Source organism: Schistocerca serialis, chromosome 3 (genome assembly GCF_023864345.2).
Source record: "Schistocerca serialis cubense isolate TAMUIC-IGC-003099 chromosome 3, iqSchSeri2.2, whole genome shotgun sequence".
NCBI classification, from domain to species: domain Eukaryota; kingdom Metazoa; phylum Arthropoda; class Insecta; order Orthoptera; family Acrididae; genus Schistocerca; species Schistocerca serialis.
Window position 1 is genome coordinate 163,481,860 of NC_064640.1, and position 12,970 is coordinate 163,494,829.

General features: G+C 38.0%; 1 protein-coding gene across 3 annotated transcripts in view; it reads left to right on the top strand.

Moving 5' to 3' along the window:
* The window catches only part of LOC126471556 (glutamate [NMDA] receptor subunit 1), a 524,350-nt gene extending 511,944 nt beyond the window's left edge, over positions 1–12,406 (top strand). For all 3 annotated transcript variants that reach the window (XM_050099783.1, XM_050099785.1, XM_050099784.1), the window contains 2 exons: positions 3,789–4,042; positions 11,489–12,406. In XM_050099783.1, coding sequence (XP_049955740.1) covers positions 3,789–4,042; positions 11,489–11,737 — 503 coding nt within the window. In that variant the 3' untranslated portion in view covers positions 11,738–12,406. The remainder of the gene's footprint in view (positions 1–3,788; positions 4,043–11,488) is intronic.
* The last annotated feature ends 564 nt before the right edge of the window (positions 12,407–12,970 follow it).

Sequence of the window (12,970 nt, forward strand, 5' to 3'; positions counted from 1 at the left end):
TAAATCGGGTGATGCTGAGGGAATTAGATTAGGAAATGAGACACTTAAAGTAGTAAAGGAGTTTTGCTATTTAGGGAGTAAAATAACTGATGATGGTCGAAGTAGAGAGGATATAAAATGTAGACTGGCAATGGCAAGGAAATAACTTCTGAAGAAGAGAAATTTGTTAACATCGAGTATAGACTTAAGTGTCAGGAAGTCGTTTCTGAAAGTATTTGTATGGAGTGTAGCCATGTATTGAAGTGAAACATGGACGCTAACTAGTTTGGACAAGAAGAGAATAGAAGCTTTCGAAATGTGTTGCTACAGAAGAATGCTGAAGATAAGGTGGGTAGATCATGTAACTAATGAGGAGGTATTGAATAGGATTGGGGAGAAGAGAAGTTTGTGGCACAACTTGACTAGAAGAAGGGATCGGTTGGTAGGACATGTTTTGAGGCATCAAGGGATCACAAATTTAGCATTGGAGGGCAGCATGGAGGGTAAAAGTCGTAGAGGGAGACCAAGAGATGAATACACTAAGCAGATTCAGAAGGATGTAGGTTGCAATAAGTACTGGGAGATGAAGAAGCTTGCACAGGATAGAGTAGCATGGAGAGCTGCATCAAACCAGTCTCAGGACTGAAGACCACAACAACAACAACAACAACAATACAACTGTGGATTTGTCAAATGCAAAAACATCTATTGACAATCTAGACATTTGATTTCACTTGCCTGTAAAAGCAGCACAAGCCATTTTCAACATACTTCTAAGTTTTCGAACACAAAATTAATGTCCTGTAACAACAATTCAGTGATATTCCAGACCATGGCTTGTATCTTGTTAGTGGAAGATCTCTTTCACAAATGAGTTACACTTATCCAGTAATTTACCAATGGACATAAACATGAAACTTTTTAACAAAGAATTTAGTTCCCTCAAATTAAAGTAATTTTTAATTTTAAAATTCAGCTATTTATATATACTATTCATTCTAGATGTGGTTGTGAGCACTGCAGAGGTTGTTATATTTTTCCATCAAATGTAGTGTAATTTTTGTTTCTGTGTAGTTATCCTGTTGAGGTGACATTTTATCTGGAGTTATGCATGTTTTCCTCATAAGTAATTGCATTGTCTACAAAATTTCTGATTTAGAACAAACACTATTTTTTGCACAGCTCATAGACACTTTCAGAAGTATATGCAGTTTAGGTGTAACTCCATCATTGATCTAATTCCCTCATATAGTAATTACACTAGTAACAGAAACTTTCCTGGCAGATTAAAACTGTGTGCTGGACTGAGACTTGAACTCGGGACCTTTGCCTTTTGTGGGCAAGTGCTCTACAATAAAGCTATGAGGATGGGGTGTGAGTCGTGCTTGGGTGGCTCAGCCTTGGCCGCGAAAGGCAAAGGTCCCGAGTTCGAGTCTCAGTCTGGCACACATTTTTCATTTGCCAGGAAAGTTTCATAACAGCACACACTCCACTGCAGAGTGAAAATCTCATTCTGGCCTACACTAATAACGTATATAACATTGTTTGTTAATGTGTGTGTTTTGGCAGTAATATTACGGGGTTCTTAACACAATGTTTCCAACATATGAGGGCATGTTGAAAAGTAATGCCCTGGAATTTTTTATGTAAATACCCTTAAAGCTTTTTGAATAAAATAAATGTCATTAACATTCTACATCTTTGTTTTTCATGTCTACATATTTGCAGCTCTCTGATGTTAGAGGCCTCCGAGCTGTAGTGCGTAACATTGTGGTGTGTAATAAAATTACATAAATGCTTGAGAAACAGCATACTATAACTGAGTTTCAAATTCCGAGAGTTCATCCACACCTGGAGCAACTTCTCCTTCAGCTTGACAATGCCAGACCACACACAATTTCTGTGACATCAGCAACAATACAATGCCTTGGGTTCCCTGTCATCAATCATCCTCCATACAGCCCCATCTTGACCCCATCTGGCTGTCATCTGTTTTGAAAACTTAAAGAACACCCTCAAGGATTTCACTTAAATACTGATGATGGATTGCAAGCAAAGCTGAAGCTGTGGCTGCATCAGCAAAGTCAAATGTTCTATAGTGAGGGTGTCAACAAACTAGCCTCTCATTGGGAGAAATGAGTTAAGAGTTTTCACATAAAAATTTGGAGGCATTACTTTTCAGCATGCCCTTTTAATTTGTGGATTTATGGACAAAGTTTGCAATACCTAGGAGACATCAGAAACATACGAGGGCAGTTCAATAAGTAATGCAACACATTTTTTTTCTCCGTCAATTTTGGTTGAAAAATCCGGAAATTTCTTGTGGAATATTTTCAAACATTCCCGCTTCATCTCGTATAGTTTCATTGACTTCCGACAGGTGGAAGCGCTGTACGAAGCTGTTAAAATGGCGTCTGTAACGGATGTGCGTTGCAAACAACGGGCAGTGATCGAGTTTCTTTTGGCGGAAAAGCAGGGCATCTCAGATATTCATAGGCGCTTGCAGAATGTCTACGGTGATCTGGCAGTGGACAAAAGCACGGTGAGTCGTTGGGCAAAGCGTGTGTCATCATCGCCGCAAGGTCAAGCAAGACTGTCTGATCTCCCGCGTGCGGGCCGGCCGTGCACAGCTGTGACTCCTGCAATGGCGGAGCGTGCGAACACACTCGTTCGAGATGATCGACGGATCACCATCAAACAACTCAGTGCTCAACTTGACATCTCTGTTGTTAGTGCTGTCACAATTGTTCACCAGTTGGGATATTCAAAGGTTTGTTCCCGCTGGGTCCCTCGTTGTCTAACCGAACACCATAAAGAGATAAGGAGAACCATCTGTGTGGAATTGTTTGCTCGTCATGTGGCTGAGGGTGACAATTTCTTGTGAAAGATTGTTACAGACGATGAAACATGGGTTCATCACTTCGAACCTGAAACAAAACGGCAATCAATGGAGTGGCGCCACACCCACTCCCCTACCAAGAAAAAGTTTAAAGCCATACCCTCAGCCGGTAAAGTCATGGTTACAGTCTTCTGGGATGCTGAAGGGATTATTCTGTTCGATGTCCTTCCCCATGGTCAAACGATCAACTCTGAAGTGTATTGTGCTACTCTTCAGAAATTGAAGAAACGACTTCAGCGTGTTCGTAGGCACAAAAATCTGAACGAACTTCTCCTTCTTCATGACAACGCAAGACCTCACACAAGTCTTCGCACCCGAGAGGAGCTCACAAAACTTCAGTGGACTGTTCTTCCTCATGCACCCTACAGCCCCGATCTCGCACCGTCGGATTTCCATATGTTTGGCCCAATGAAGGACGCAATCCGTGGGAGGCACTACGTGGATGATGAAGAAGTTATTGATGCAGTACGACGTTGGCTCCGACATCGACCAGTGGAATGGTACCGTGCAGGCATACAGTCCCTCATTTCAAGGTGGCGTAAGGCCGTAGCATTGAATGGAGATTACGTTGAAAAATAGTGTTGTGTAGCTAAAGGATTGGGGAATAACCTGGTGTATTTCAATGCTGAATATAACAACCCCTGTTTCAGAAAAAAAATGTGTTGCATTACTTATTGAACTGCCCTCGTATATAAAGCAGGAATGAGTTTGCTCCAACTAAATAATCAATCTAACAACATTTACCAGTTAAAATCACCGGTATACAAGGAAAACCACATGTTGAAGAATATAATAAACTCACAATAAGAATTGTATTAACATTTCCATGACAATCTCCTACTGATGTTCTATGCATATTTTAATCCTTTGTTGAATACTACAAGAAAATTATTATATGTTTATCTTACAGGTGGCTTCATGGAAAGTTTGGATAATCGTTGGATCCTGCAAGGAAATTTACAACAGTGTGAACAGTTTGAAAAGACACCTAATACCTTAGGTTTGAAAAACATGGCAGGTGTTTTCATACTAGTTGCTGCTGGAATAGTTGGTGGTATTGGGCTTATAATAATTGAAATGGCCTATAAGAAACATCAGATACGGAAACAAAAGAGAATGGAACTAGCTCGCCATGCTGCAGACAAATGGAGAGGTGCCATTGAGGTAAAAAATTACAAATGCTCTATAAAGTGTTTCTGAAAGGTTCTGTATTTCTGTGACAGACTAATTTTGTTTACAATTAATAATTTTAACAAACTTATGCTTTGGCTATACAGGCACATAAAATGTCTGGCAGTGAACACAAATTATTGCTGCAGCAAAGAAGATGAAACATAAAAATTATGTCAGTTTAGAATTTTCTCTGATGTACTTAAAAGTTTGAACATCATTACTGAAAAGAGTTCTGCACCACTTCACTGATGTGTTGTGCTTAATAATTAACTTAGGAGTTAGTACTACAGCACATTATGTTGTACTGGGACCACTGTTAGAATGTAAACTAAAGTTGCTGTAATTGTTTTACCAATGTACTCTCCAAATTGTCAAAGAGGCAAATGAAGTCAGGGTGTAGTCTCCTTGGTGTGTTTTACCTGTGATATGCAAGGGACATTGAGTGGAGAAGGTGTGGGGCTGCAATACTGGCAGTAGTGAGCCACAGATTAGGCTGACTTCGTGATGAAACTTTGACGTGATTTGGATTTGGAGTCTGGTGCACTTATGGTATCAGCATTGTCTACTGGATTGAGACATGCCAAAGCAAAAGCAAGTTTCACAACAATGTTACATAATAGTGGTCAGCTAAAAGGATAACAGCAGTTGTGGGCTGCGTCCATTGGTAGCCACAGAAAAACAGTGATGGCACTTGATGTAGGCTAAATAGTAATGGCACAATCTTTGAAAACATTACCCTGGTAGTGTGCTATCAAACAAATTGTCTCAGTTATTACTGTTTTACTGCTTCATCTGATGTTGAGGAAGAGTTGGCACAGGGAAGGGGTGGGGAATGGAGGGAGGTGGGGAAGGGGAGGAGTAGAGAAAGATTTCATTGGCTTCTGCCCTCCTTGAATGCAACTGTCACTTCATGTAGAATGCTGGTTCCACACGGCCATCTGTCAGATGATATGGATGATATGCCCTCTCAAACATGGATTTAGAGTTCAGCATCACAATAACTTTGGAATCACACACTCTTGGCAATTTCACATACCTCTCCCAGAAGAAAGCAAAAAATTGGGTTGCCCTCAGGGGATGTATCCTGGTATGTCTCTGCAATTCCCATTTCTGGGGACAGTTCTATATTTCGCCTGAGATGGGCCACGTTCTTCATCTCTGTAACATGGGTTGAAACCAGGATTGGAAATGACTAGGAAGACACAGTACTCTGTGAAGATATTGCCTAAATAGAGTACATGCAATTAGGATGTCAATACTTGATGCTTTGCATGACCCAACACCAGTTTCCAGGATCCGCACCTTCCACGTCCAAGAATTTCAGGTTATCATTGGATAATTCAGCTGAAAATTAGGTTAATGCCATGTTGCCATACTGTGATCCCAAAGATGCATCAAAAACAATAAAGTTCATGATTGTTGGCAATGTAAAATTTCAACAGCGCCTCTTCCATTTAGCAGGGTTGTCCTATAGGTACTCTTTTGACTTTCTCTCTTGACTTAGCACAGATTATTTTAAACATTTGGTTTTCTAATGTCCTTAATAGTCTTTCTGTTTCTCCATTTGACTGGGAATAAAATGGAGTTGAGGTAATTGTGTGATTCCGTTTTGCACACAAAATTCTTAAAACATGGGGATGACACTGAAAAAAATTGGGAGAGCATCTACAACGAACAATCACAAGGGCCATAAAAATAGCTAATGAAGTTCACATGCATTCTTTCCTATAGTTCTGGTGAGATGGACAGTAGGGATCTGCTTGGATGCTGGTTGGTGCTTCACACAAATTTCACACTACCGGGCTAGCCACTCGTCCTCAGTATTATCACAAAGCTAATAACTGTTTCATATGAATGATGCCCCAGTATCCCAACATAAATAACCTCCTCTTCTCTCCTCCCCCTCCCTTCTACCCTCACATCATCAAACTCCTTTATTAACCTTCTGTCGGGCGCGGTGTTTGTCGCAGCGATATTGGGTGCGGTGTATCAAGTTGATCACACCGTTTATTCACGTGATCATTTATTAAATTCTGTTCAAAAAACATATTATAACTGCCAGATATATTTAAAGAAAGACAAAGATGACATACAAGCACAACTGCAGTAGAAATATTCATCATTCAGATTTCTTATCGTCAATGTTGGACTGCAGTAACAAATGATAAAAATGTCGCTTTTTCATTTGCTTCTTTATTATATTTCACTAATAAAACACATTACAAATGACAATTATCTTTACAGAAAGGCTATTATGACACTGGAGCAGAACAACAATGATATTAAAACTCATTCATTTGTTTCATCGTCACTTTTTAACTGTGGTAACAAATGCGGAATTTTTCCACATTCAGAGCAAAAAGATTCAATGTGTATCAAACAGATAGGCTTCTGACACATTTTGCAACAATATTTTGTCAGTCTTTTTTTCTGTGCAGGTATTACACCTTTTCCTCTTGATCCCAGTCCCTTGTTCTTCGTTTCTGCTTGTGTCTTCTGCTTCTTCTTCACACATTGGCCTATATTGTTGTAGCTGCAGTTGAAGGTCTCTGTGAATTCCTGAGGTGTCCAAGCATCTACGAACCAAGTGAGGTAGAACTAACACATGTGAGAGTTGCTTCAGGAATCCTTTTCTTCGGGTGAAATTCTCGTTGTTTCCATAGTAAATTACTTGTGAATTGATTCCACTCATATTGATCATTGCAAAAAATATGACCATGGGCCAAAGGCACAAATTTCTTGCTACATTGTATGAAGTGGTCAACTTATCTGTAGTGTCGACTCCACCTTTGGTATAGCACAATGTTACAATGGATGGCTTCTGTTTATCTCCAGTGTCAGCATCTACTGAATTATCTTCATGCAAACTTGATGCCAAGATAAAACACTTCCCCTTTTTAGGAACGTAGGAAACTAGAGTACAGCCTTTCTTGAAGCCAAAAAGTGAACTATGGACAGCCCTGCCTTTACTGGTAGCAAACTCCAGAGGAATCTCACACTTGTTTTTCTTCATCGTCCCAACAAAAGAAAGATTTTTTCTTCTTAGCTCTTCTATCAAACCAATACTAGTAAACCAATTGTCTGCTGTCACATTTCGACCTGACTGATAAATTGGTTCACATAGTCACAGAACAACATCTGAAGGTTTATTGCTATGTGGTACAATCCTTCTGGCTGCAGCCCAGCGTATATTTCCAGATTATAGAGATAAAATACTTGGGAATCCACAAGAGCATATATCTTAATTCCATATCTGTTTGGTTTGCTAGGTATGTATTGGCAAAAACTGCGCCTTCCATGGAATCCTTCAAGTTTCTCATCTACTGTAACGTTTTCTCTGAGGGTGTAGGATTTCTGGCAATTCTGTACAATCAGAGAAAATATTTCCTGAATTGCTGTTATCTTGTCTAATTTTCTCCTTTCATCGCAAGTCACACGATTGTCAAATGTAAGGCACCGCATGATGAATTTGAAACGTTTTATGTTCATAACGAGACAAAATTTTTCAATTCCATCCCCATCACTTCCCCACAGATCTTCTAAGCTTTGTCTGTTACTTTTGTTAACACCAGCAAAAAACAGAAGACCAATGAAAGCTTTTAATTCAATAATATCTATAGGTTTTACGTCTCTCTCTCTCGCTGAAAAGAAGCTTTGATGCTCTCAATATACAGATTGGTATACAGAACTATAATTGACAAAATGTCGTCATCTATGAGGCAATTCCAACATTCCAAAGGCATTCTCAATGCTTTCACTGCACCTATAGGATCAGGTAACTTTCGAATAATATTGTGGGCCCTGAAATGTACTCTCTGCGATGGTGGAACTTTATTCCATTTTGTCTCTTTGTCCCTTCTAGTATAATAATGCTGGCTTTCTTCAAGTACTTCCTCATCATTTTCACCATCGTTTTCCTCCGTTTCTGAATCTTCCTGCCGAACTTCAGCTGCGTCATCACAATCTGAATCTACTTCATCTTCAAAATCCTCTTGAACTTCATCATTATCCTCTTCGAACAACATTTTTTGTATTTCTGCAACATGATTTGGGTCAAGGAGGTTGTACATCTTACTGTAGCCTGCCATGATCAAGTGTCTCACACCTAAAATGATAAAAGTCCTATAAAATAATGCAGTCAGGCCCAGTGTATCAATTTGATGCCTGATACTCAAACATTCTTAACTGATGATTAAACGGTCCAAAAAGAAAATAAGTGCATTACACATTATATATTAACATTGTACTACTTACTAAGTTATGTTGATAACCAAAGAAACGAATTGTTGAAATGCAACACAAACGGGCACAGTGTATCAAACTGATCAATCAGCACATATATCAACAACAGAGCAGTCGTATTGACACTGAAGCACACAACAATGACAAGCGTTCGGAAAAGGCTAGCTGCTAGCGAGTAGGTGTCAGTGCTGCCACTCATTGACAAATAATTTACAGTAAACTTCGAGGTGTATCAATTTGAACAGCCACACCCGACGGAAGGTTAATAATGAGGTATTGCCACCTGGCACTCATGTGAGAATGACTGCAGTAGCAGAACATATCATTTTATCATCCGCTGGTGTTGTAAGTTACAATGGCTATCCCCAATGTAGGGCTTCCCACAAAGATGGATCGGCTCCATCTGTTGAACAATGTATGAGGTGTGATCAAACAATATGCAAATGAATTTTTTAGCAGCAACTGATGTTGCTGCAACAGCTTGAGGAAATTTGTCCAATAGCCTGATCTGGTGAGACAAGCAACATGTTCTCACTTATCAGTCAGCATTCAGAGAGGCTAGAGTGAGTTTGTGCTTACGTATCTGTCACGCATCATGGATTTTGAACAATGCATGAGCATTAAGTTCTGTTTCAAGTCACAAAAAAGAGCCAGGGAAACTCGTTAAATGTTGAAATTGGTGTATCGCAATAATGCTTTAACTATGAAGACTATTTGCAAGAGCCATGAGCAATTTAAAAGTGTAAATGAGTTGGTAGAAGATGAGCATTGTTTAGGACATACATTAACCTAAAAAAAAACAGAAGAAAACATACAAAAATTGGAAAAATTTTTTTGTTCAAACAGCTGAATAACTATTTGAGAGCATACCAAAGAACTTAGCATCTCATAAACGTCTGTGCAAAGCATTTTTATTAATAACTTGCAAATGGGATAAGTTAGTGTAAAATTTGTTCCCAGGGTTTTGAGTGATTAACAGAAGAAAAATGGTGTGTCAGTTTGCATATAGTTGAAGGATTGTCTTCTTTTAGATTCAGGCTTCATGTTCAAAAATTGTAACTGGAGATGAAACTTGAATCTATGTGTATGGCCCTGAGTCATGAATTCTAAGAGTTCCCAATGTAAAACCAGTGACTCTCTTCCCCATAAAAAGGCATTGTCAGTCAAAATCTGATATTAAAGTCACGCTCTCCTTTTTCAGTATTCAGGGCATAGTGTGATGAGAGTTCATTTCAATGGGAACAACTGCAAATGCTGAATTTTACAAGGGTATACTGGAACTTTAGCAAAATGATGTATAGAGGAAGAGACCAGAACAATGGGTCTTTGGCTTACTTCTTCATCACAACAATGCACCTTGCCACACTTCATATTGATTTACAAGTTTTTGGCTGGAAAAAGTGTTCCTGTCTGTCCATATTTGCCCTACTCACCAGATTTAGCACCATGCAATTTCTGGCTCTTTCCAAAAATTAAAACTATGAGGGGCGTTTGAAAAGTCCATGAAAAATCTGAGAGATGGCACCAACGGTGCATATTGAGATCATTTTTAGTTAGTAGCATCTTTGGAAAGAACGCACACCAAGTTTTAGCCATATTGGTCCATTTCTTTGTGTATGGAATTCGTGTGAATCAAGGAAGTCGAGTGATTGTCAAAAAATGGACAAAAAAGAATTTTGTGTGGTGATTAAACATTACTTTATGAAAGGCAAAACGCCTCAGGAGACTAAAGAGAAGCTTGGTAAACATTACAGTGACTCTGCACCTTCAATTAGAACAGTTTATAAGTGCTTTCAAAATTTTCGGAGTGGCCATATGGGCACAAGTAATGCTAAACGTTCTGGATACCCTGTGGAGGTTATGACTCCAGAAATAATTGATAAAATCCATTATATGGTGATGGATGACAGAAGAGTTAAGGTTTGTGAGATTGCTAGTGCTGTGGACATCTCAAATGAATGGGTACATAATATTTTGCATAAGCATTTGGACATGAGAAAACTATTCGCAAGGTAGGTTCCGCGATTGCTCAAGCTTGACAAAAAACAGAATCGTGTGAAGTGACAGCCAAAGCTAAGTATGGTACAGAACGGAGTCCATTTCAGTGGCTGTAAGATTTTTAATGCCCTCCCTTCAAGAATTAAGTGTTTGGTAAATGATGATCTCTTGTTTAAAAAAACCTTAAGGCAGTTCCTATTGCAAGGATCATTTTATACAATAGAAGAGTTCCTGAACTACAGTGTTTAACATTTTTTGTATTGTAAATTGCAAATGTATGCCCGAATTTGTATTTGTAATACTGAATATTTTTATTGTAAACATATGTTTCGCAATATTTATTTCTCTGTAACACTTATTACTTTGTAATGTTTATCTATCTCTAAAATGTATTTGATGTAGTGGGACCTAAGTTACTGTTTACTGTTTTTGTTTTGTAATCTCTATCTATTTCTAAAATGTATTTTTTGTAGTGGGACCTAAGTTACTGTTTACTGTTTTTGTTTTGTGTAATGTATTACCATAAATTCTGGCCAAAAACTTGTAAAATTGACACATTCCATATCCTGTGATAGTGTCATAACATGGATCACTGGAAAAAGAGATAAATAAATAAAAAAATGAGCAAAATTTATGTAAATAGGTTGAAATTTTCACCAAGCTTATGGACTCTCTCCTTCCTTGGAGCTAACAGACTAACAAAAACATACATATAAGCAGAGGATGCAGTGCTGGGATAATGTTGCCAGTATAGCACTGCATGTGTATGTGTGTGTTTTGGTTAACCTTTAAATTGAGGAAGGATTTTGTTCAGAAACCTGGCTTCAGTTTCAATCTGGTTTACATGCCTGTTTGCCATTCAGAGTCTCAACTTTATGATGACTGATTAACTATACACCTCTCATTATTTGTATTTCACCTGCTAGAGACTAAAGCTTGTGGATGTGACTTTGTCAGTTTGATGGTGATAGTCAGGTTTTTAAGATATTGAATGCTTCAGGAATGCAAACTTTGACAGAAAATGTAGGATGTTCTGATTTCAGAGAAAAAATATATGGAATACTACTAACAAACTCCATGGTTCAAACACCCTTGAGCTATGTGACTGGAGCAGCAGGAATGTAGATTTTTTCTCATTTATTCAACACCCTTATTTTTAAATGACATTACTGATAGATCACTTCTTTTTTTTTTCAGAGAAGAAAAACACTAAGAGCAACTGTTGCAGCTCAAAGAAGGCTTAAAGCAAATGGAGTGAATGATCCAGCAACAGTAAGTTTATCAGTAGACGCTCTGCCACAACTGGAAGCCAGAAGTCCAGCAAGAGCATGGCCTGGGGGTTGTGATGTAAGGCAACGTGGATCAAGAACTGATGAAATAAGAGTTGCCACTACTGCCCAGAGCAATCCAGCTTATACCTCCAATCTCCCTGACATGATAGTATAGAAATACTGCAAGTGGAAGTGGAGAAACTATGTATCACACAATCACTCTTGTGCGCAAAACTTATTTGAATTTACTGATTTTTATATATTTATTGCACGTTAAGTAGCTCCGAAATTCATACAATTGAATACAATTAAAACATCAAGGTTGTGCATTATATCATGGATAAATACGAATTCATCATCCCTCCCTTCTTCCCCCCAACCCCTACCCCCTCTGCCCTGCCCTCTCCCCCTGCTGCCTCCTCTCCTCCTCATCAGTCATCTTCATTTTTCAGTCATTAGATCATTTACCTACTACATCATATTCATAGCATTAATTCCTAGATATAGCAATCCAGCAACAGAAAAAATTTTAGAAAATATATTGTAATTGACAGGTTAAACTCACTATCAACTTTACATTAGAAATCCTTTGTATCAGTACTGATTAAGTGTGTTTAAGAAATCAGTTCATTTTTGTTTACTGTGATATTTTTTACAATTACTGATCATGAGCATTTAGTGCCAACTTAGGAATAGACTATATTGCTGGAAGATACCACTGCCCATAAATATGTATAGATGCATATGCTTATATACATTTACAAAATGAACTGATGCTGGAGCTGGCTCTAGTATAAATTTTCTCTGTTGCATAAAATAAAAATTACTGAGTGAGATTATTTTTCTTGTGTCAATTTACATACAACGCATCATGTTGTGATTTATTAAATGAATGATACAACTACTGTTGTCTTCCTTACTTTCATATTGTATAACTGTGGTATTTAATATTAAACATTAAATTCTGTGACATACGTGAGTTATTATTTTAAAACTTGCAATGATACAAAACATAGCAGCAAAAATATAAGAAACTATTGCATCGCTCAGGAAGATAAATATATATTGTAAACGAGAATTGTCGACATTTTCTAATGTTATGACCACAGGAACATTTTTATGTATGAAATTTCTTTATAGTTTAAAATGTCTTAGTTTTATCAAGCAAAAGAGCTTATCTAGTAGAACACCTGCTATGATGCAACAGAACTTAAAACATATTAGTGATTTAGGTGATACACTTCTTATTATTTCAAAAATGAAATGAGTATAATGCAGATGTAAAATACCAGAAAAAGTATTTACAATGGCGTACACTATACATGTTGGAAACAGTCACTTTGGATCTACAGATTTGAAATAGAAAAATTTCAGTTAACTCATGTTTTTGCAAGTGGTAGAAAATTAT